The 24,772-nt window shown below is 39.1% G+C and overlaps 1 protein-coding gene across 2 annotated transcripts in view; it reads left to right on the forward strand.

The window, feature by feature from the left end:
* LOC128696195 (translation initiation factor eIF2B subunit alpha-like) overlaps nt 1-24,772 on the forward strand; it is an 82,908-nt gene that overhangs the window by 41,489 nt on the left and 16,647 nt on the right. For both annotated transcript variants that reach the window (XM_070094831.1, XM_070094832.1), the window contains exon 5: nt 9,481-9,625. In XM_070094831.1, coding sequence (XP_069950932.1) covers nt 9,481-9,625 — 145 coding nt within the window. The remainder of the gene's footprint in view (nt 1-9,480; nt 9,626-24,772) is intronic.

Raw genomic sequence — 24,772 nt, forward strand, 5'->3', positions numbered from 1 at the left:
AAAATGTACTTCTAAACTGTTGTATTCTGGGCACCTCTGCAAAAACAGTGATTATGTGCGAGTGAGGTGAAAGTGTTGAATGATGATGAAAGTAATTTCTTTTTGGGGATTTTCTTTCTTTTTGGGTCACCCTGCCTCGGTGGAAGACGGCTGACTTGAAAAAAAAAAAAATTATACTTCAATGTAGTATTAAGTTATGTATGAACTTTGGGTATTTAAATTTTGAAGTGTTAAGATTTAGGTAATTGGGAGATCTTTTGGAAATTTAAGTATTGAGTATTGAATATTTAGTTTAGGGTGAGTAGATGGTTTTTGTGAAGAGTCTTAAATTGATGTTCAGACCGGGTTACTTTAGTATTTACTGGTAATGAATTCCAAATTTTGGGGCCCTTTATGTGCATTGAGCTCTTACATAGTGTGATGTGGACATAGGTACATCAAAAAGTAATCTGTGTCATGTGTTACGGTTGTACATCCTATTAAGATTGGTGAGAAGTTTGAGTGAAGGGTTTATGTTTGAGTGTAGTGTTCTATGTATGTATTAGACGCAAGAATAAACATGGATGTTCTTTACGGTGAGTAGTTTTAGACTTCTGAATTTTGGTGGAGTATGCTGTCTGGAGTGGGAATTTGTTGTCATTCTGACTGCAGCCTTTTGCTGGGTTATTAGTGGTCTTGGGTGATTTAATGTTGATCCCCATGCACAAATTCCATTGGTGAGATAAGGGTAGATGAGTGAGTGATACAGTGCAAGGAGAGCCGATTGTGGAACATAGTACCGTGTCTTTGATAGTATGTCTACTGTCTTAGAGATTTTCTTGGAAATTTGCTGTATATGGGTCTGGAATTTAAGGCTATTGTCAAGGTGGATTCCTAGAAATTTTCCCTCTGTGCATCTTGTGATGGGCGATCCATTTAGCGTTATGTTAAGTGGAACATTTGTGGCTCTATTTCCAAACTGAATGAAATAGGTTTTGTCAGTATTGAGTGTAAGCTTGTTAGTCATCATCCAGGTAGATATTTTCTGCAATTCAGCATTAACAGTGTTGGCCAGTATGACTGAGTTTGGGTGAGAGAAGACGTATTTTGTGTCATCTGCAAATAATATGGGTTTGAGTAGTTGTGATGCATTTGTTAGGTCATTGATGTAAATGAGAAAGAGGAGAGGGCCAAGGACACTTCCTTGTGGGACCCCAACTGTAATTGGTTGTGTGGAAGAGTTAGCTCCATTTGTGTACACATATTGGCTTCTGTTGCTAAGGTATGACTTTAGGTAGTGTTAATTTAATGTGCAGCAAATCATGGTTGACTTTATGAAAAGCTTTATGTACATCAATAAAGATTCCCAGCGGGACTTCTTTCTTCTTGAGAGTGGTGCGTCTTGACAGCAGCATGTTCAGCATAAAGGTCAGCTTTCTCCTGACTGCTTGTAGACAGTTCCATGCTGCCGATTTAGAGGTGGAATAATTTCATCAGGTGAATAACCTTGTCAGTCCTTTGGCCAAGGACCACCAGGTTTTGGAGATCACTCTTCCTGATGACAGTTTTCTTTCTGTCAGCCACTCATCTAAAGATGGCCCAGTGGTCAAGTCAAGTCAGTGGTCAAGTGCGGTCATACCGCTAAGCTCTTGGGAGTTAGCGTGGGCTGTTACCCATACCATGGCTTGTTGTAGTGCTTTAGAATCCCAGGTTCATGTGTTGAAGAAGGAGATTCTACTTCTTCAGGAGGAAAATGGGAAGCTGAAGCTTCACATAGATGAGTTTGGGAGCGAGTGTGAGAAGGATTTAGCTGGTAAGGTAGGAATGGTCACCAGCAGTGATAGTGGCAGCTGCTTTAAGTGGCAAGGAAGAAGGAAGATGAGAGTTAATAGAGAAGATGTGAAGGTAGGAAATCGATTCTCTGTTCTCCAAGACGAGTGTACTTCAGTGGTTAGTGAGGTTGAAGGTACCACTGATTCCCCTGCTAATCAAGGTAAGAATATTTTAATAATAGGCAATTCTCAGGTAAGACATATGGACCGTGCATTTTGTAACAGAGACAGAAAGGTCAGACAGAGAGTGTCTTCCTAGAGCTGGTGTTGGCGACATAGTCAGCAGGTTGGATAATATTATGATGACAGGTAATGGGAACAAGCCCATTATCTGTCTTAGTGCTGGGGGTAATGACACTGGAAGGGCAGGAGAGAGGAGCTGCTGGATAAGTACAGGTCAGCCATAGAAGTAGTTAGGTCTAAGGGAGGGATCCCAGTCATATGTAGCATCTTGCCTAGAAAGGGAGTGGGCAATGAATGGATGTCTAGGGCAATTGGTACAAATTGCTGGCTAGACAGGTACTGCAAAAAACTTGCAATCCCATTCATTGATAACTGGGACCTTTTCTTTGGCAAACGTGATATGTATGCAAGGGATGGGGTTCATCTCTCTGGGGATGGAGTGGTTGCATTAGCCAATTCAATTGAGAGGGTAATTAATGACTTGTCTAGGAAATTAAACTGATAGATTATAGGGGTATGGGTGTTTGTGGGAAACAATCAGGCTGCAGCATTAGGGTTAAAAACAGCAGTTATTACCGGGATACCTCAGGGATATGTTTAAAAGACAATATTCAAAATCAAGCTGCTAGTAATGGTAAATCAATTGATCAACAAACAAAGAGAGATAGTAGAGGGCAATGAGTGACTAGCTCCCTTAAGGTTTACTATACAAATAGTAGGAGTTTAAGAAATAAGATAGATGAGCTAAAATTACTTGCAAGTGTAGGTAATATAGATATTATTGGTATAACAGAGACCTGGTTCAACCTGAAAGATAGAGAAATGCCTTCTGAATGCAACATACGGGTTATAAACTATTCCACACTGATAGGGTCAACAGGAAGGGTGGTGGTGTGGCGATGTATGTCAGAGAAAATTTAAATTGTTGTCTTAGACATGATATAAGATTAGAAACATCGAACACAGAATTGGTTTGGCTTCAGTTTCTCGAGGGTCGTGACAAATTAATTTTGGGTGTGATTTATAGGCCCCCAAACCTTGATAGGGAGTGCAGTAAGCTGTTATGGGACAAAATTCATAAGGCATCTAGATATGAAAATGTTGTGATAATGGGAGATTTTAACTTTAGACAAATTGATTGGAACAATATGACAGGAAATCTTGAGTTTAGTGACTTTCTTGATATGGTTCAGGATTGCTTTTTTAGAACAGGTTGTGACAGAACCAACTAGAGGAAACAATCTGCTTGACTTGGTTCTTGCCAACAAAGATTCACTAATTAATAATCTTGAGGTTAATGATGAGCTTGGGGAAAGTGATCACAAATCACTTAGTTTCAATATATCATGGAATTACTCAGATAACTGCAATCAAATCTCTGTCCCAGATTTTCGCTTAGCCGACTTCATGGGACTGAAAAATTACTTGGGTGGGCTAAATTGGGATGTCCTAACTATGGGTCAGGTAGGTGATCTTGGTTGCCAATATGACATTTTTCAGAGCATAGTTCTAGCTGTCCAGACAACTTTTGTTCCGAGTAGGGAAATTAGATCTAACAAAAATGATCCCAAATGGATGAACAATAGATTAAAACATCTCATTGGTCAAAAGAGAGGCATATATAGGCGTATCAAAAGAGGAGAGAAATAAAGAAAGGAATAAGAAAAGCAAAAAGAGATTATGAGGCTAAGGTTGCAAGGGATTCAAAGACTAACCCAAAAGGGTTCTTTCAGGTATACAGAAGTAAGATTAGGGACAAGATTGGCCCACTTAAGAGTAACTCTGGTCAGATCACTGACAGTGATAAGGATATGTGTGAAATTCTAAATACCTACTTCCTCTCAGTTTTCACCCAGGAAAATACTAGCAATATTCCTGAAATAATAGATTACGTAGAACAGGATGATAATAAACTATGTACGATAGTGGTAACTAGTGACATGATCCTCAGACAAACAGAGAAACTAAAACCTAACAAATCCCCAGGCCCTGATGAACTGTTTGCAAGGGTGTTAAAGGAATGTAAAGAGGAACTTAGCATACCTTTGGCTAATCTTTTTAACATATCACTACAAACTGGCATAGTGCCTGATAAGTGGAAAATGGCAAATGTAATACTTATTTACAAGGCAGGTGACAGGCCCTTGGCTTCGAACCATAGACCAATAAGCCTTACCTCCATAGTGGGAAAATTTATGGAATCAATAATTGCCGAAGCAATTCGTAGCCATCTTGACAGGCACAGATTAATTGATGATTCTCAACACGGTTTTACAAAGGGGCATTCCTGTCTTACAAATTTACTAACTTTTTTCACTAAGGTGTTTGAGGAGGTAGATCATGGTAATGAATATGATATTGTGTACGTATATGGACTTCAGTAAGGCTTTCGATAGAGTTCCACACCAGAGGCTATTGAGGAAACTTAGGGCACACGGAATAGGAGAAATTTTTTCCTGGGTAGAGGCATGGCTGGCAAATAGACAGCAGAGAGTTTGCATAAATGGGGAGAAATCAGAATGGGGGCACATCACAAGCGGTGTTCCTCAGGGGTCAGTGTTGGGCCCATTGTTGTTCACAATTTACATAAACGACATAGATGAGGGAATAAATAGCGACAAAAGCAAATTTGCTGATGACACCAAAATAGGCTGTCCAATTCATTCTAATGAGGACATTAGAGCACTCCAGGATGATTTGAATAGACTGACGCAATGGTCGGAGAAGTGGCAGATGCAGTTTAATATTGACAAATGCAAAGTTCTAAATGTTGGACAGTTAAATAACCATGCCACATATAAACTAAATAATGTAGATCTTAATACTACCGATTGCGAAAAGGATTTAGGAGTTCTGGTTAGCAGTAACCTAAAACCAAGACAACAGTGCATTAGTGTTCGCAATAAAGCTAACAGAATTCTTGGCTTCATATCTAGAAGTATAAATAATAGAAGTCCTCAGGTTGTTCTTCAACTCTATATATCCTTGGTTAGGCCTCATTTAGACTATGCTGCTCAGTTCTGGTCACCGTATTACAGAATGGATATAAATGCTCTGGAAAACGTACAAAGGAGGATGACAAAGATGATCCCATGTATCAGAAATCTTCCCTATGAGGATAGACTGAAGGCCCTGAATCTGCAATCTCTAGAAAGGTGTAGAATTAGGGGGGATATGATCGAGGTGTATAAATGGAAAACAGGAATAAATAAAGGGGATGTAAATAGTGTGCTGAAAATTTCCAGCCAAGACAGGACTCGCAGAAATGGTTTCAAGTTGGAAAAATTCAGATTCAGGAAGGATATTGGAAAGTACTGGTTTGGTAATAGAGTTGTGGATGAGTGGAACAAGCTTCCGAGTACAGTTATTGAGGCTAAAACGTTGTGTAGTTTTAAAAATAGGTTAGATAAATACATGAGTGGGTGTGGGTGGGTGTGAGTTGGACCTGACTAGCTTGTGCTACTGGGTCTGGTACAGTGCTCCATCCTTGAGTGGGGATGACCAGACTGGGTGGGTCATTGGGATAATCCGGGGGGTGGGTCATTGGTCTAATCCGGGGGGCGAGGACATGGACCTGCTCCGCATGGGTCAGTAGGCCTGTTGCAGTGTTCCTTCTTTCTTATGTTCTTATTTGCCAGCAGGCTTATCTGTTTAGGTTCCTGTTGTAGATAGTGGTACATCTTTTATACCTTCTCCAAGCCTTGTACTTAACAGAAGTGGCCTCTTGACAATGAAAGCTGAACCAAGGCTAATCTGAAGGCTTCATCACATACTGCCAGTGAGGGATGTATTTTTGTTGGAAATTAAAGATGTGTTCAGCAAAGGCATTCACTTGGTTGTCAATACCACCTTGGAGAAGAATATTCCAAATGCAGGTGGAAAGCTCAGAGCAAAGGGCTGGCCAGTTTCTTCTTTCCTACAGCCAGGTTGTGCGTGTAGATTCTTTACCTCATTCTGTTGGAATCTTCAGTGTCATAAAGATAGCATTGTGGTCAGATGATCCAACTTAGCCAAGGGGTTGGCAAATGGCCTTCAGATAGATCACTCGCTGCTGCGTCGAGGGAGGAGCCAGAGACGTGAGTGGATAAGTCAACAAAATTGGTTATGTAAAATTCTGCAAGACGTTCATCAAAATTCCTCTGTATAAGATGTTGATAGAGGTTACCAACAGTTATAATATGTTGACATTTATGTTGAACCATAAGGGACTTCATATTTTCCATCAGGAAGTTGATGGTGTCTGCTTGCTGCCACTGAGGTCTGTACATTGAACATACTAAGTACAAAGGTACTAGTGTTTATTCATAACTTGAAGAACATCATTTCCAGGTGATTAGGGAAGGCAACCTCAATGAGTTGGGCATGTACACTTTTAGAAAAGCATACAGCTATGCCTCCTTGTCCTTGTCTGTCACTTCTCATCCATGAGGTGTAACCAGCAATTCTAGCAAAATTTTGCAGTCCTGTCATCCAAAAATGTCTCAGCAATGGCAGTCATGTCAGAAGTTGAGTGTTCATGAAATAATGTGCAATGTATGAGCTCCCCAACATTAGTAATGAAGCCTCTAATCTTGGTAGACAGGATGCTGGTAAACTGATTTCTCATAATTATGTTCAGCTTGAGTTGATAGGTGTGCAAGGTGCTTGCCTTTTGAGACAGGTAGGACATCAGGTCAGCCATTGGGGCATAGCTTGTATAAGGCACAAAACCATCTGCTGAGCCAAGATAGGAATAGCTGGGTGGATGACATGTAAGTGTGTTCACCAGTGCTGAGATCCTGCTGGTTTGGTCCAAAAATAAATCTAAAGAACTGGTCCTGTTTGTCAAGTTTCTTTTTGCTACAACAGTGGTCTTCTTGATGTCCCCTCTTCATGATTAATTGACACACACACACACACACACACACACACACACACACACACACACACACACACACACACACACACACACACACACACACACACACACACACGTCACACACACACACACACACGTCACACACACACGTCACACACACACACGTCACACACACACACGTCACACACACACACGTCACACACACACACATCACACACACACACGTCACACACACACACACGTCACACACACACACGTCACACACACACACGTCACACACACGCACGTCACACACACACACGTCACACACACAAACACACACACATACTATACACACACAGACACACACACACACACACACACACACACACACACACACACACACACACACACACACACACACACACACACAGATTTGTCTGTTTTTGTTGTTCCCTGAGCTGTAGGCCACCCACACTTTATTGTTTGTGCTCACTCACACACATGTGTACTTGTCATTCAGTCTCTAATTTTCCCTGGATTTAGAGCATTTTGTGTGACTTTATTGACATATTGAGTTAAGTTTAATGAATTGTGGCTTCTAAAGCAAGTGTTGGTGCTAAGAGAAAGTGTGTGGGTCTTAGCATTAACCCATAAATTGTCCAAATGTAGATCTACGTTTGTGCGCGTAGTGCTCCGACCTTGATTTTCTCCTTAAGAAAGAATGTAAGAAAAACGTAATCTACGTTTGGACAGTTTAACCCTTTGACTGTCGAGGTCGTATGTATACGTCTTAAGAGGTACCGTGTTTGATGTATATATACTCATAAATTCTAGCGGCTTTAAATCAAGCAGGAGAAAGCTGGTAGGCCCACATGTGAGAGAATGGGTCTGTGTGGTCAGTGTGCACCATATAAAAAAATTCCTGGAGCATGCAGTGCATAATGAGAAAAAAAAACTCCGACCGTTTTTTTTAATTAAAATGCCGAATTTGTGATCTATTTTCGTATAGTATTTATGGTTGTATTCTCGTTTTGTTGGTCTCATTTGATAGAATGGAAAACATATTATAGAAATAGAGGTGATTTTGATTGATTTTACTATAAAAAGGACCTGGAAATGGAGCTCAAAGTAGGGGAAATGTTTGATTTTTGCCGATGTTCAAAAGTAAACAAATGATGTCATTGTCCAATAAATGCCCAACTAGCCATTCTAATATGCAGTCATGAATGGGTTGATGTTATTTATACAATTATTACAGTATTGCATTAGTCTGCATAACAGTAAATCTTCTATTTTTTGTTTGAATAAAAATTCAAAATAGAAAGCAAGAATAATATCAGAGGGGCTTGGAGACATGACTGATGAACATAGAAAATGTTATTTTAGAGCCAGGAATGTCTGCATTGTTCATTCTGGACCTTATTTTGAAATTGTCATATTTTTTAATTTTCGTGAAATTGGCCAAATTGCAAATTTCTGACCACGTTATTGGGTAGTTGAAATCGGTAAATGGGCAGTTTCTTGTACTCAGTCGATGGAAAAAATGGAGTTCTAAAGAAATAGCTATGAGTTTAGTCGACTGGAATAATGGAATTAGCCGAAAATATTGCTCAAAGTGGGCAAAATCGCAGATTTGTAAATATCGCCGAGGTCGCTAACTTCGCGAGAGCGTAATTCCGTCAGTTTTCCATCAAATTCCGTGTTTTTGGTGTCATTACAATCGGGAAAAGATTCTCTATCATTTCATAAGAAAAAATAATTTTTTTTTTTTTTTTTTTTTAAATTTTGCGACACCAGGAGACACTTCAGGATTGGGGGTTACGACAGTCAAGGGGTTAAGGGTTAAGGAAGAACTTGGATTAATAAAACAAAAACAAAACATAAAAGATTGAGCCTTGCATCTCATTGGCATGGATATGTGAAATCTATGTCTTCTCAGCCATCTATATCTTCTCAGTAATCTATGTTTTCTCATCTCTATACATCTTCTCAACCATCTACATCATCTTGGCCATCTACATTATTTTCACTAGTAGAATTTTACAACTCCTCTGACTTAGAATAAAACTTATTCTGAGTCACCACTGTTGATTACAGCAGATTACACTTCATCTCTCTATCACGAAACGGTAAGTCAAATTACTGTAAATTACATAGAGTATAATAAAATTACTGTACAGTACAGTACTCTACTGTAGTAATTCAAGTTACAGTACCTGTATTCATAGTGTCTGATTGTTTTCACATACACCCTCTCCTCACTTAGTGACGTACTCATTTACCGACAACTCAGACTTACGACGGGCTCTCTGACCACTGTGTATACCTAAATAATATATATTTGAGCTGATTTTCTCTATTCTGTTTATTACAATATACAGTACGCTACTGCATAAACATTTAAAAATATACCAGAAATGTTATGAATGGTACAAAGGTGGCATTAAAACAATATCCAAGATGATTGACACAAACCCGCTACCATTATAGTATGCTCCTCACTTAGTGACAAATTCGTTTACTGAAGCGGCCTTAGGAACGAAACTCCGTCGTTAAGTGAGGAGAGGCTGTATATATGAGAGAGATTATACAGTACATTATATATTTAATGTGAAGTTATTATATAGGTGCTTCATTGTTTTCCAGATGCAGAATGGCAGATGAATTGAAAGCAGCTGGGATACCTTGTATAGTGATTTTAGATTCAGCTGTGGGTTATGTTATGGAGCGGGTCACTGCTGTCATGCTAGGAGCTGAAGGAGTTTGTGAGAATGGTGGAATTCTGAACAAGGTGAGTACTACACATTGACACTTATCCGAGTCTTTCATCTGTTGTCGTCTTTATTTTTTTTCGTAAATTTTGAATGAAATTTATTGTGAAGGGTTTTGTGACAGTGGCTTATAGCCAGATGAAATAAAGTTCATGTAACAAAAATAAATGATCTCTCTCTAACCCTTTCAGGGTTCTGACCCCTGATCTGAAAATTGCTCTCAGGGTCCAAGAATTTAAAAAATAAAAAAATGAAATGATGGAGAATCTTTTTTCCAAATGTAATGAAACCAAAAGTACAAAACTTGATGGAAAACTTACAGAATTATGCTCTTGCAAAGTTAGCTTTCTCAGTGATATTTACACATTGGTGATTTCACTCACTGAGTCCTATTTAAGGCAAATTCCAGTGTTCCAGTCGACCAAACTCTTAGCTATTTCATTGGTATGCCATCCATTCTGTTGACTGAGTACAAGAAATTGCCCATTTTAATATTTCAACTACCCAATAAAGTGATCAGAAATTGGTAATTTGGCTGATTTTGCACAAAATTAAAAAATTGCCAGTTTAAAAATAGGATACAGAATAAACAATGTAGACATTCCTGGCACTAAAGCAACATTTCCTCTGTTCATTGTGTCCCCAGGCCTCTTTTTATATTACACTTGCTTTCCATTTTGAATTTCTGTTTATACAAAAAGGTAGAAGATATACATTATGCATACTACTGCTTTATTGTAATAATTGTGTAAATAATGTATGCACATTCATAAACACATATTAAACTGACCAGTTGGATGCATATTGGACGAGTGACATAATTTGTGTCCTTTGGAATATCAGCAAAAGTCGAACCGTTCAGCTACTTTGAACTCAGTTTCAAACTACTTCCACTCCCGAAACTAATCATAATCATCTCTATTTCTGTAATATATCTTCCATTCTATCAAATGATACCAAGAAGCAGAATACAACCATGAAAACCATTTGAAAATAAACCACAAATTTGCTATTTTAAACCAAATACTTGGTCACAGTTTTTTTTTCCACTATGTACTGTGTGAGGCAGGATTTTTTTTTTTATATAGTACACACTCATTGCATAGACCCATTCTCTGATATATAGGCCTAAATTTACCACGCACTGCTCATCTGAGTGAGCTGAGCTCATCACATACTTACAGTACTATGGCACAGACCCTGAGCTCAAAGCTGTAGTACTCTGGCACAGACCTCAAAAGGGTTAATATTCCTCAAGTTGATTTGAACCTTTCCAAAAATTCTATGAAAATTGAAGGGCCAAAAATATGAGAAAAGTTTTAAGTCAGATGTACACATTTTTTTTTTTTTCTCAACAAGTCGGCCGTCTCCCACCGAGGCAGGGTGACCCAAAAAAGAAAGAAAATCCCCAAAAAGAAAATACTTTCATCATCATTCAACACTTTCACCATACTCATACATTATCACTGCTTTTGCAGAGGCGCTCAGAATACAACAGTTTAGAAGCATATACATATAAAGATACACAACATATCCCTCCAAACTGCCAACATCCCAAACCCCTCCTTTAAAGTGCAAGCATTGTACTTCCCATTTCCAGGACTCAAGTCTGACTATATGAAAATAACCGGTTTCCCTGAATCCCTTCACTAAATATTACCCTGCTCACACTCCAACAGATCGTCAGGTCCCAAGTATCATTCGTCTCCATTCACTCCTATCTAACACGCTCATGCACGCTTGCTGGAAGTCCAAGCCCCTCGCCCACAAAACCTCCTTTACCCCCTCTTTCCAACCCTTTTGAGGACGACCCCTACCCCTCTTTCCTTCCCCCTATAGATTTATATGCTTTCCATGTCATTCTACTTTGATCCATTCTCTCTAAATGACCAAACCACCTCAACAACCCCTCTTCTGCCCTCTGACTAATGCTTTTATTAACTTCACACCTTCTCCTAATTTCCACACTCCGAATTTTCTGCATAATATTTACACCACACATTGCTTTAGACAGGGCATCTCCACTGCCTCCAACCGTCTCCTCGCTGCTGCATTTACCACCCAAGCTTCACATCCATATAAGAGTGTTGGTACTACTATACTCTCATACATTCCTTTCTTTGCCTCCATAGATAACGTTTTTTGACTCCACATATACCTCAACGCACCACTCACCTTTTTTCCCTCATCAATTCTATGATTAACCTCATCCTTCATAAATCCATCTGCCGACACGTCAACTCCCAAGTATCTGAAAACATTCACTTCTTCCATCATATTAACCCTTAAATGGTCCAAACGTATATATACGTTTTTTCAACATCTGAAAGTATGTAAAAAAATGTAGATCTTTTTTGTTTTACATTTGAAAATGTGTAAAAAAAAAATCTTTTATCTACATTTTTTTTGTTATATTTGAAAATATGTAAAAAAAGTAGATCTACTTTTGTAGCAATACGAATTTGAACGTCGATCTGTTTGGACCGTTTAAGGGTTAAAAAACTGAAACATGTCAAATAAATTTATATCATAGGTGAAGTAAGTACGTTGTGCTTACTTAATCCAATTATGTAATTCCATGTACTTTGCTGGCTAAAACAAATTTATTTAATTATTTTCACATTAGTTATATCACAGAGTGAGTGAGGCTTGAACCTATGTCAGGCAAGGCCTAAAACTAGTAGGCCAGTCTGCTAGCTGCCAGACTAAAGCGGCTTAATAAGATTCATCCAACCATGCTGATGTGTCATCTGACTAGAAACCTGCATTTGTGGTCAGAGTGAGGCCCAAATTAACTTTCCAGTGGTCTGTAGGAATATACCGAGTTGGATGAATCTTATTAGGCTGGCATGATTCAGTGCATAGTGCTCTGGCTTGCTAGTTCTAGGCCTGGCCTGTCAAAACTTCAAAACCTACCTATTTTGTGATTTGAGTAGTGATTTATTTATTTATTTTATTTATTTATTTATTTATAATTTGAGCACACTTACAGAGGTACAAAAAAAATACAGATAAGAGCAGCATGCCAAAGCCACTTATACTATGCATAGCATTACGGGCTGGCTTAAAATTAACTTAAGATTAACTAAGCAATGATGAAATCAGTGAAAAACATTAATGTAAACTGATTACTATAAAGCACAAGTGAGTATTACAAAGATAGGTCATATGGTTGCATGCATTGTTATAAATTCAGTAGAATGGAGTATTCTGTTAGGTAGTGTATTTAAAAAATAATAAAGTTAGATTGGGTTTTAGGTTTAACATTTATGTGATATAATTGTGAGAAACATTTAAGATATACAATTTATAAGGTTCAGTTATTCAGTATTTATTTGGTTTTGGGTGAGTAAGTGATCTTTGAGAAGAGACTTGAATTTATAAACAGGTAGTGTTTCTTTTATATTTACAGGTAATGAATTCCAGATTTTAGGGCCTTTTATGTGCATTGAGTTTTTGCATAGCGTGAGATGGACACGAGGAATATCAAAGAGTGATCTGTGCCTTGTGTTATGGTCATGTGTTCTGTTGAGGTTGGCAAGGAGATGTTTGAGGGGAGGGTTAATATCAGAGTTGAGTGTTCTATGTATGTAATAGGTGCAGTAATAAGTATGGATGTTTTGTATGGTGAGTAGGTTGAGTGTATTGAATATTGGTGGAGTGTGCTGCCTGTAGTGAGAATTTGTTATCATTCTAACTGCAGCCTTTTGTTGGGTAATTAGTGGTCTGAGATGGTTACTTGTTGTTGAGCCCCATGCACAAATTCCATAGGTGAGATAGGGGTAAATAAGAGAGTGATATAGGGCCAGGAGGGCTGACTGTGGAGCATAGTACCGTATCTTCGATAGTATGCCTACAGTCTTGGAAATTTTCTTAGAAATTTGTTGTATATGTGTATGAAATTTGAGTCTATTATCAAGGTGGATTCCTAAGAATTTTCCCTCTGTTAGCTTTGTGATAGGTGATCCGTTTATCATTATGTTAAGAGGGACATCTGTAGCTCTGTTACCAAACTGAATGAAGTAGGTTTTGTCAATGTTTAGTGTAAGTTTGTTAGTACTCATCCAGGTAGATATTTTCTGTAATTCAGTATTTACAGTATTGGCTAGCGTGACTGGGCTCGGGTGGGAGAAGACGTATGTTGTGTCATCAGCAAATAGTGTGGGTTTGAGTAATTGAGAAGCATTTGGTAGGTCATTTATGTATAGGAGAAAGAGAAGAGGGCCAAGGACACTTCCCTGTGGGACACCAACTGTAATTGGTTGTGCAGAAGAGTTTGCCCCATTTGCGTACACATATTGGCTTCTGTTGCTGAGGTATGACTTGAGGTAGTTGAGGGAGTGCCCTCTTATACCATAGTGTGACAATTTTACGTGGAGCAAGTCATGGTCAACTGTATCAAAAGCTTTACGTAAGTCAATGAAGATCCCCAGTGGGACTTCTGTTTTCTCTATTGCAGTGTATATATGTTCTAGCATGTGTATACAGTGGACCCCCGGTTAACGATTTTAATCCGTGCAAGAGGGCTCATCGTTATGTGAAATAATCGTTATGCGAATGAATTTTCCCCATAAGAAATAATGGAAATAAAATTAATCCGTGCAAGACGCCCAAAAGTATGAAAAAAAATTTTTTTTACCACATGAAATGTTAATTTTAATACACACAAACTGAAAAAGGCATGCACAATTAAATGACACTTACTTTTATTGAAGATCTGGTGATGATTGATGGGATGGGAGGAGGGGAGAGAGTGTGTTAGTGTTTAGAAGGGGAATCCCCTTCCATTAGGACTTGAGGTAGTAAGTCCTTTTCTGGGGTTACTTCCCTTCTTCTTTTAATGCCACTAGGGCCAGCTTCAGAGTCACTGGACTTCTTTCGCACAAGATATCTGTCCATAGTGGCCTGTACCTCTCGTTCCTTTATGACTTGCCTAAAGTGTTTCACAACATTGTCAGTGTAATAATCACCAGCACGGCTTGCAATAGCTGTGTGAGGGTGATTTTCATCCATGAAGGTTTGCACTTCAAGCCACTTTGCACAGATTTCCTTAATCTGTGAAGTAGGCAACTTCTTCAATTTCTCTCTCCCCTCCTCCGAAGCAATTTCCTCAGGTGTGGCCTCTTGCTGTTGAAGTTGATCTAGCAGCTCATCAGTGGTTAGTTCTTCATTGTCCTCCTCCACCAACTCTTCCACATCCTCCCCACTAACCTCCAACCCCAAGGACTTTCCCAATGCCACAATGGATTCCTCAACTGGCACAGGATTCTCAGGGTTAGCCTCAAACCCTTCAAAATCCCTTTTGTCTACACATTCTGGCCACAGTTTCTTCCAAGCAGAGTTCAAGGTCCTCTTTGTCACTTCCTCCCAAGCCTTACCTATAAGGTTTACACAATTGAGGATATTAAAGTGATCTCTCCAAAACTCTCTTAGAGTCAGTTGAGTTTCTGAGGTCATTACAAAGCACCTTTCAAACAGAGCTTTTGTGTACAGTTTCTTGAAGTTGGAAATAACCTGCTGGTCCATGGGCTGCAGGAGAGGAGTGGTATTAGGAGGCAAAAACTTCACCTTAATGAAGCTCATGTCCCCATAAAGTCGCTCTGCCACGTCTGTAGGATGACCAGGGGCATTGTCTAACACCAGGAGGCACTTAAGTTCTAATTTCTTTTCAGTTAGGTAATTTTTCACATTGGGGGCAAATGCATGGTGTAACCAGTTATAGAAAAATTCCCTAGTGACCCATGCCTTACTGTTTGCCCTCCACAGCACACACAAATTATCCTTGAGGACATTCTTTTGCCTGAACGCTCTGGGAGTTTCAGAGTGATACACTAATAAAGGCTTCACTTTGCAATCACCAGTAGCATTGGCACACATCAACAAAGTAAGCCTGTCTTTCATAGGCTTATGTCCTGGGAGTGCCTTTTCCTCCTGAGTAATGTAGATCCTGCTTGGCATTTTCTTCCAGAACAGGCCTGTTTCATCACAATTAAACACTTGTTCAGGTTTCAGTCCTTCAGTTTCTATGTACTCCTTGAATTCCTGCACATATTTTTCAGCCGCTTTGTGGTCCGAACTGGCAGCCTCACCATGCCTTATCACACTATGGATGCCACTACGCTTCTTAAATCTCTCAAACCAACCTTTGCTGGCCTTAAATTCACTCACATCATCACTAGTTGCAGGCATTTTTTTAATTAAATCCTCATGCAACTTCCTAGCCTTTTCACATATGATCGCTTGAGAGACGCTATCTCCTGCTATCTGTTTTTCATTTATCCACACCAATAAGAGTCTCTCAACATCTTCCATCAATTGCGATCTTTGTTTCGAAAACACAGTTGAACCTTTGGCAAGAACAGCTTCCTTGATTGTCTTTCTGGTGCCCACAATAGTAGCGATGGTTGATTGGGGTTTCTTGTACAGCTTGACTAGGTCGGCTATACGCACTCCACTTTCATACTTATCAATTATCTCTTTCTTCATCTCTATAGTAATTCTTACCCTTTGAGGTGTAGGGTTGGCACTAGAAGCTTTCTTGGGGCCCATGGTCACTTATTTTCCAGAAACAGCACCGAAAATACTGTAATAATACGAAATATTCCGAGTGTATGCTTGGATGTTACCGCGGAGGCTGGCTGGTAAACAATGGGACGGAGCGGCACATGTGAGGCTGGCTGAGGGCACATTGGACGCGTCTCGGACGAAAATCGGTATGCGGGTTTTTAATCGGTATGCGCGGCAAAAATTTTGCGATAAAAGTAATCGTTATGCGGAAAAATCGCTATGCGATGCCATCGTTATGCGGGGGTCCACTGTAATAGCATCATTAGTATTTTTATTAGGCCTGAATCCAAATTGGCAGGGGTTGAGTATGTTTTGGGAGATAAGGTAGGAGTAGATTCGTTTATGAATTAATTTTTCGAAGATTTTTGAGAGAGGGTGTAAGTTGGATATTGGCCTATAGTTATTCAACTCTGTTTGGTCTCCTCCTTTGTGGATCGGGGTGACCCTTGCTATTTTGAGTACTGTAGGGAAGGTGGAGGATTCAATGGATTTGTTAAAGAGTGTTGCAATGATTGGTGATAGCACTTGTGACACTTTTTTGTATATAAAGGGTGGTAAGGTATTTAAATCTCCTGCCTTGTTTTTTAGTGCGTTGATAATAAGGGAGACTTCGTATGGGTTAGTCGGAGCTAGGAACAGTGTGTTCGGGTAGTTGCCGGTGAGGTAGTCATTTGGTGGGGTATCTGAGCTTGGGATTTTATTGGCAAGGTTTTGTCCTATAGTGGAGAAGAAATCATTGAGTCTGTTTGCTGTTTCTGTTGGTGGGAGTTGGGGTTCATCTGATTTTGCTAATTTTATTTCGCTATTTCGTGATATCTTTTTTGTTCCCAGAATTTCTGATAGGGTTTTCCAGGTCTTTTTTATATCACCTCGTAAGTTGGATAATCTGTTCTCATAATACAATTTTTTTGCCCTTCTTATCAGGCTGGTTAGGATTGACGAGTAACGTTTTGTTTGGTCTCTGGTTATGTGACCCATTCTGTACTGTTTTTCATATTGGTGTTTTGTATTTATGGATTTGAGAATGCTGGGTGTTAGCCAGGGACTGTTCAGTCTCTTAGCTGTCATCTGCTTAGTTTTTTTAGGGCAGTGCTTGTTATAGAGGTATTGAGTCTTTTTTAGAAAATTATTAATACATTCGTCAATATCTGTATTGATTTCTAGCTCAGTGTGCCAGTCAATGTTTGCTACTGCTGTTGTGAAGTTATTAATGGCTGCCTCATTGTGAAGTCTGAAGGTGACTTTAGTAGTGTCTTGGGGTAATTTACCAAGAGTTGTTATGAGGAAAGTAGGGTAGTGGTCTGTGGTATTATCTGTAATTATGCCTGATTTTAAAGGGGATATGGTGTTGGTCCAGATGTGGTCAAGTAGGGAAACACTAGTCTCTGTAACTCTTGTAGGTTTTGTTACTGTTGGTAGCAACATACAGTTACTCATTGTGTTTGTGAATTCAGTAACGTGTGGGTCCTGGTCTTGCAGGAGATTTATATTGAAGTCACCTGAGAGTAGTAAGTGATCTTTGTTCATGCGTGCATCAGTTATCATACTTCCTAGGTTTTGACTAAATTGGCTAATGTTTGACTGTGGAACTCTGTAGATGTTTATCAATGTGAGAGGTTTTTGTAGGTATTTGGATTTGAATTTGGCTATTATATATTCCCCATGTTCATCTCTTGTGCAAGTATTAGTGATACATTCTAGTTGGTCTGAGTAGTATATGGCTGTGCCACCCCCTTGCTGGTCTGGCCTACAGTTATGTATGGCTGTGTAACCAGGAATGGCATAGACATCTGTACTATCAGGCTTTAGCCAGGTTTCAGTTAGTGTAATGATGGACATATTGGCATGTAAGGAATTTAGTAATGCTATGAGGTCATCGTAATGCTTGCTTAAAGATCTGATATTGTAGTTAAAGATAGTTATATTGTTGTTGGCACTGAGAAGTGCCTTTGATTGTTCTGCAGTGTAGTAATTACAGTAACTGTTTGATTCATTTAAGTCATTAAATAAGAGGTTGGTATCTGGATCAATGCTTGTAATCATAAGATTTGTAGTGAATCTATAGTTAGAATTAAGTATAAAACAAAGTAAATAGTCTTAAGCTAAAAAATAGCACCTGAATTATTTAACAAATGTAAAATAATGAGCTAAGGTAGTTTTTTTTTTTTTTTTTTTAAGCTAAAATAAAGGAGACAATATAAAAGGGACTAGTACAAATAAAGTGATGATCAAATAATGGAGCTTGGGAATATGATAGTAGGTAGTACTATAAAATAAATGAGCTTTGGAATATAATGGCAAAATTGTGAACTTGTTCTACTTTAGCACCTGAGAATAGCACCTTGATTATTTTAACAATTATGAATGTATAAGCTAGGGTAGTTATATAAAGCTAAAATAAAGGAGAAAATATATAAGGGACTAAAATTAAGTAATGGTAAACAAAGTTAAATGGACAGATGGTCACTATGAAATAATATTGGTTTAGGAGTAAGATCTGATTTGTAATATTAGATAAATTGAGCAGTTTATTGCACAATAAAAGTAAAAAAAAAATGAGGTAGTTGGTACTAGCTAGCAAAAGATAGTTTTGGTACTTGCAAAAAAGTAATTGGAATATACACTAATTGCATACACAATGTAAAGTGACTAAAAAAACAAGTAGTGATAAACAAAATTAAATGGACAGGTAAGAAAAAATGAATATTATTAATTTGGAGTAAGATTTGACTTTTAATTTAAAATTATGAGCAATTAATAGCAGTAAGAAAGTTATAGAGTATTGGAGGTAGTTGGCATTAGCTAGTGATGAAAAATAATAAAAATAATAATGTACAATATAATAGTAACGTACACTATATGCACCACACGTATATATGTATTAAGGGCACTATCTAATCTGTTACAGAAATGTCAGCTTTTCTAAGGAAGGTAGAGAAATCATGTTCGTTTGAGATGGTATATTGTTGTCCTGTTGATGTTTTCCTTACTAGTATTTTCCCATCTCGCGTGAAACACTGATGTATTTTGTTTTCCTGTTTAAGTTTTCTCAGCCTGAACAGAAGGTTTTGACGTTTTTTTGTTAGACACTCATTTATGTACACTCCATTTTTCATTGTAATTGCTGATTTAATTAGGTCCTTTCTTTTATCGTATGAATGAAGTCTGATCATTATACTGTGTTTACTTCCTGGTTTTCCTAGCAAACGTGTTTCTTTGATTTCATTGTTTTGCACGATGACTTGTACGTGGTCCTGTATTATCCTGACAGCAGTTTCTTTGCACTGAGCTTGTGTTATGTCACTAGGAATGTGTGGACTGTTTATTATAACTGCATCAGACAACTTATCTTGTTCAGTTTTGTCGTCTTGGAAATCAAGGTATTCATTTAGTCGAGTGTGCATGTTCTGATTCCAGTCCTTGATTGCTTCTTCAAGCTTCATATTTATTGTTGTTATTTGCTCAGTGTGACTGGCTATAGCTGCTTTTAGAGTATTTTCTGTGTCAACACTTCCCGATGTAATCTTCTCTTCAAGGTTTTGGATCTTATTCTCGAGGTTGGTTATCTTGGAATCTCGTCGCTCGAGTGCTGCTTTGATATCTTTGATTTCATTTTCTAGAGCAACGATGTAGTCCTTGATATTGTCAGGAATAATCGTACCTGAGTTATCATGGATGAATCCTTTGAAGGGAGTGGAGTTGGAGGGGGAGTCAGCCATGTTTGTTGTTGTTGTTGTTGTTCCCTGGGTGGCGTCGGTGAGGGGGGTTGATGATACACTGGCGTCCTGCTGGGTAGACAAGTTGAGTTCTAGGGTCCTTGCTGTTATTCTTTTATTACTGGTGTTGTGTCTTCTGCGATATCCTTTCATAGTATCACTGAAGTAGATACTGTGTAGCAATGGAGGAGAAGGCTTGTTTTCTCAGAGCTTGGGTTAAGTGGTTGTCTGGCAGCGGAGGCAGTGTTTGGGTTAGCAGGGCTGTCTTCCTTAGATCTTCTAATTTTGTCAAGATTTGGGTTACATTCTTAGTATTCTTGGGTCATGTTGTGGTCTACGTGGGTTCATGTAGTTGAACTTTCACTTAGGCCATCACAAGTTTTGATGGGCGATGTTTTTTTGAGAAAGAAGAGCTGGTAGGATACCGTTGCTGCCGCTGCCGCTGCCGCTGCTGATAGTAATTAAATAACTTTGTTTTAACAAGCAGAGTACGTGGAATTATATGATAGGGCTATGTAAGCACAAAGTACTTGTTTCAGCTCTGATATGAATTCAATTACTATGTTGTAATATTTTAATATACAGTAGGGCCCCACTTATATGGCAGGTTAGGTGCCAGGCTACTGCTGGAAAGTGGAAATTGCTGGAAAGCAAAATGCCATTTTTTCCACTTATAAATGCACACAAATGCCAGATAACAAGTTTACACTAACATATATTAAGCTAACAGTTGAACTAGGCATTAAAAACAATAAAAATTAAAATACATGCACAGTACATTCATTACTTATCTTAAAGTATTTGTAGTCTTCATGTAGGGTGAGAGGTGAGTAGTATTTATTTGTAGGAAGTCAGGTGTAGGTAGCCCATAGGTGTAGGTAGCCCATAGGTGTAGGTAGCCCATAGGTGTAGGTAGCCCATAGGTGTAGGTAGCCCATAGGTGTAGGTAGCCCATAGGTGTAGGTAGCCCATAGGTGTAGGTAGCCCATAGGTGTAGGTAGCCCATAGGTGTAGGTAGCCCATAGGTGTAGGTAGCCCATAGGTGTAGGTAGCCCATAGGTGTAGGTAGCCCATAGGTGTAGGTAGCCCATAGGTGTAGGTAGCCCTCCCAATTGTACTATACGATATTTAAAGTGGCCAAGAGTGATAAAATACACTTACAGTAGACTCATTACTTATCTTAAAATATGTGTAGCCTTAATGTAGGATAAGAGGTGAGCAGTATTTGTTTGTAGGAAGTCAGGTGTAGGTAACCAGTAGGTGTAGCTATGTAGCCTGCCTGGGCTACACAGCTATACGATATTTAAGGCAGCCCAGAGCGATATTATTACCATCGATGTACCTTGTTCACTGAGTTTAACCCTTAAACTGTCCACACGTAGATATACGTTGATGTGCAGTGGGCTCCGAACGTAGATCAACATTTTATTTTTCCTTCCTTCAGATTTGGTGTGATAGGCCTGAGTCGCCTAGACATGAAAGAATGGGTCTGTGCACTCAGTGTGTGCACTATGAAAAAAATCTGGGAGCACTTAGTACCTTGTGGGAGCACCAGTTGAACTGAGCACCACCTAGAGCAAATATTGTGACAAACATTGATGTCATGTCATATTAACACTCACATTTTAAGAGGAAAGTAAAAATAGGTTAGATAAATGCATGAGTGGGTGTGGGTGGGTGTGAGTTGGACCTGACTAGCTTGTGCTACTAGGTCAGATGTCGTGTTTCTTCTTTCAGTGGATGTGACCTGACTAGGTGAGTCATTGGTCTAAGCCGGGGGGTGACATGGACCTGCTTTACATGGGCCAGTAGGCCTGCTGCAGTGTTCCTTCTTTCTTATGTTCTTATCTATTTGGCTGGCTAGCTGGCTGGCTTTGGCCGTCTCTGTCTATATGTCTATATCTCTATCTATTTGTATTTCTGTATCTCACATGTACTCATAAATACAATTGTACATAAAGTAAATTACCCAGGATAACCCAAAAATTGCAGGCCAAGTGCTATACAGTGTTTGTAGATTTTTTTTTTTCTCTCAACAAGTCGGCAGTCTCCCACCGAGGCAGGGTGACCCAAAAAGAAAGAAAATCCCCAAAAAGAAAATACTGTCATCATCATTCAACACTTTCACCTCACTCACACATAATCACTGTTTTTACAGAGGTGCTCAGAACACAACAGTTTAGAAGCATATACGTATGAAGATACACAACATATCCCTCCAAACTGCTAATATCCTGAACCCCTCCTTTAGAGTGCAGGCATTGTACTTCCCATTTCCAGGACTCAAGTCCGGCTATATAAAAATAACCGGTTTCCCTGAATCCCTTCACTAAACATTACCCTGCTCACACTCCAACAGATCATCAGGTCCCAAATACCATTCGTCTCCATTCACTCCTATCAAACACGCTCATGCATGCCTGCTGGAAGTCCAAGCCCCTCGCCCACAAAACCTCCCTTACCCTTTCCTTCCAACCTTTTCGAGGACGACCCCTACCCTGCCTTCCTTCTCCTACTGATTTAAATGCTCTCCATGTCATTCTACTCTGATCCTTTCTCTCTAAATGACCAAACCACCTCAACAACCTCAGCCCTCTGATTAATACTTTTATTAACTCCACACCTTCTCCTAATTTCCACACTTCGAATTTTCTGCATAATATTTACACCACACATTGCCCTTAGACAGGACATCTCCACTGCCTCCAACTGCCTCCTCGCTGCTGCATTCACAACCCAAGCTTCACACCCATATAAGAGTGTTGGTACTATTATACTTTCATACATTCCCTTCTTTGCCTCCATAGATAACGTTTTTTGACTCCACATATACCTCAATGCACCACTCACCTTTTTTCCCTCATCAATTCTATGATTAACCTCATCCTTCATAAATCCATCTGCCAACACGTCAACTCCCAAGTATCTGAAAACATTCACTTCTTCCATACTCCTCCTCCCCAATTTGATTCCTGAAGGAGGGGTGTTAATGTTGCAGTTTAAAAACTGTAGTGTAAAGCACCCTTCTGGCAAGACAGTGATGGAGTGAATGATGGTGAAAGTTTTTCTTTTTCGGGCCACCCTGCCTTGGTGGGAATCGGCCAGTGTGATGATAAAAAAAAAATTAATCATTTGATACCCTCATCACCTTACTCTTTTCTATGTTCACTTTCAACTTTCTACCTTTACACACACTCCCAAACTCATCCACTAACCTTTGCAATTTTTCTTTAGAATCTCCCATAAGCACAGTATCATCAGCAAAAAGTAACTGTGTGAATTCCCATTTTATATTTGATTCCCCATAATTTAATCCCACCCCTCTCCCGAGCACCCTAGCATTTACTTCTTTTACAACCCCATCTATAAATATATTAAACAACCATGGTGACATTACACATCCCTGTCTAAGACCTACTTTTACCGGGAAGTAGTCTCCCTCTCTTCTACACACCCTAACCTGAGCCTCACTATCCTCGTAAAAACTTACAGCATTTAGTAACTTACCACCTATTCCATATACTTGCAACATCTGCCACATTGCTCCCCTATCCACTCTATCATATGCCTTTTCTAAATCCATAAATGCAATAAAAACTTCCCTACCTTTATCTAAATACTGTTCATATATATGCTTCAATGTTAACACTTGATGTACACATCTCCTACCCACTCTGAAACCTCTTTGCTCATCTGCAATCCTACATTGTCTTACCTCTAATTCTTTCAATAATAACCCTACCATACACTTTTCCTGGTATACTCAGTAAACTTATTCCTCTATAATTTTTACAATCTTTTGTCCCCCTTCCCTTTATATAAAGGGACTATACATGCTCTCTGCCAATCCCTAGGTGCCTTCTACACATAGCTCAATTAAAGGCTCCCCATTTACATTTACCCCTGGCATCCCAAATTTACCTACTACTCCCTCCACAACATTTTTACCCACTTTAGCATTGAAATCCCCAACCACAAGTACTCTCACACTTGGTTCAAAACTCCCCATGCATTCACTCAAATCTCTCTCTCTCTCCTCTACACCTCTCTCTTCTCCAGGTGCATATATGCTTACTATAACCCACTTTTCACATCCAACCTTTATTTTACTCCACATAATCTTTGAATTAATACATTTATAGTCCCTCTTTTCCTGCCATCTCTTATCCTTAAACATTATTGCTACTCCTTCTTTAGCTCTAACTCTATTTGAAACCCCTGGCCTAATCCCATTTATTCCTCTCCACTGAAACTCTCCCACCCCTTTCAGCTTTGTTTCACTTAAAGCCAGGACATCCAGCTTCTTCTCATTCATAACATCCACAATCATCTCTTTCTTATCATTTGCACAACATCCAAGCACATTCAGACTTCCCACTTGGACAATTTTCTTCTTATTATTCTTTTTAGTAATCTTTACAGGAAAAGGGGTTACTAGCCCATTGTTCCCGGCATTTTAGTTGACTTTTACAACACGCATGGCTTACGCAGGAAAGATTCTTATTCCACTTCCGCGTGGATATAAAAGGAAAGGTAATAAGACCAAGAACAATTAAGATAAAATCAAAGAAAACTCAGATGAGTGTGTATAAATAAACGTGTACATGTATGTGTAGTGTGACCTAAGTGTAAGTAGAAGTAGCAAGACATACCTGCAATCTTGCATATTTATGAGACAGACAAAAGACACCAGCAATCCTACCATCATGTAAAACAATTACAGGCTTTCGTTTTACACTCACTTGGCAGGATGGTAGTACCTCCCTGGGTGGTTGCTGTCTACCAACCTACTACCTACAAATAAATAAATAAACAGGACACAAATAATAGCAGTGTCACTTGCTCAGCAATCAGAGAGCAGCACATACACCACAAACCAACAGG

Source organism: Cherax quadricarinatus, chromosome 48 (genome assembly GCF_038502225.1).
Source record: "Cherax quadricarinatus isolate ZL_2023a chromosome 48, ASM3850222v1, whole genome shotgun sequence".
NCBI classification, from domain to species: Eukaryota; Metazoa; Arthropoda; class Malacostraca; order Decapoda; family Parastacidae; genus Cherax; species Cherax quadricarinatus.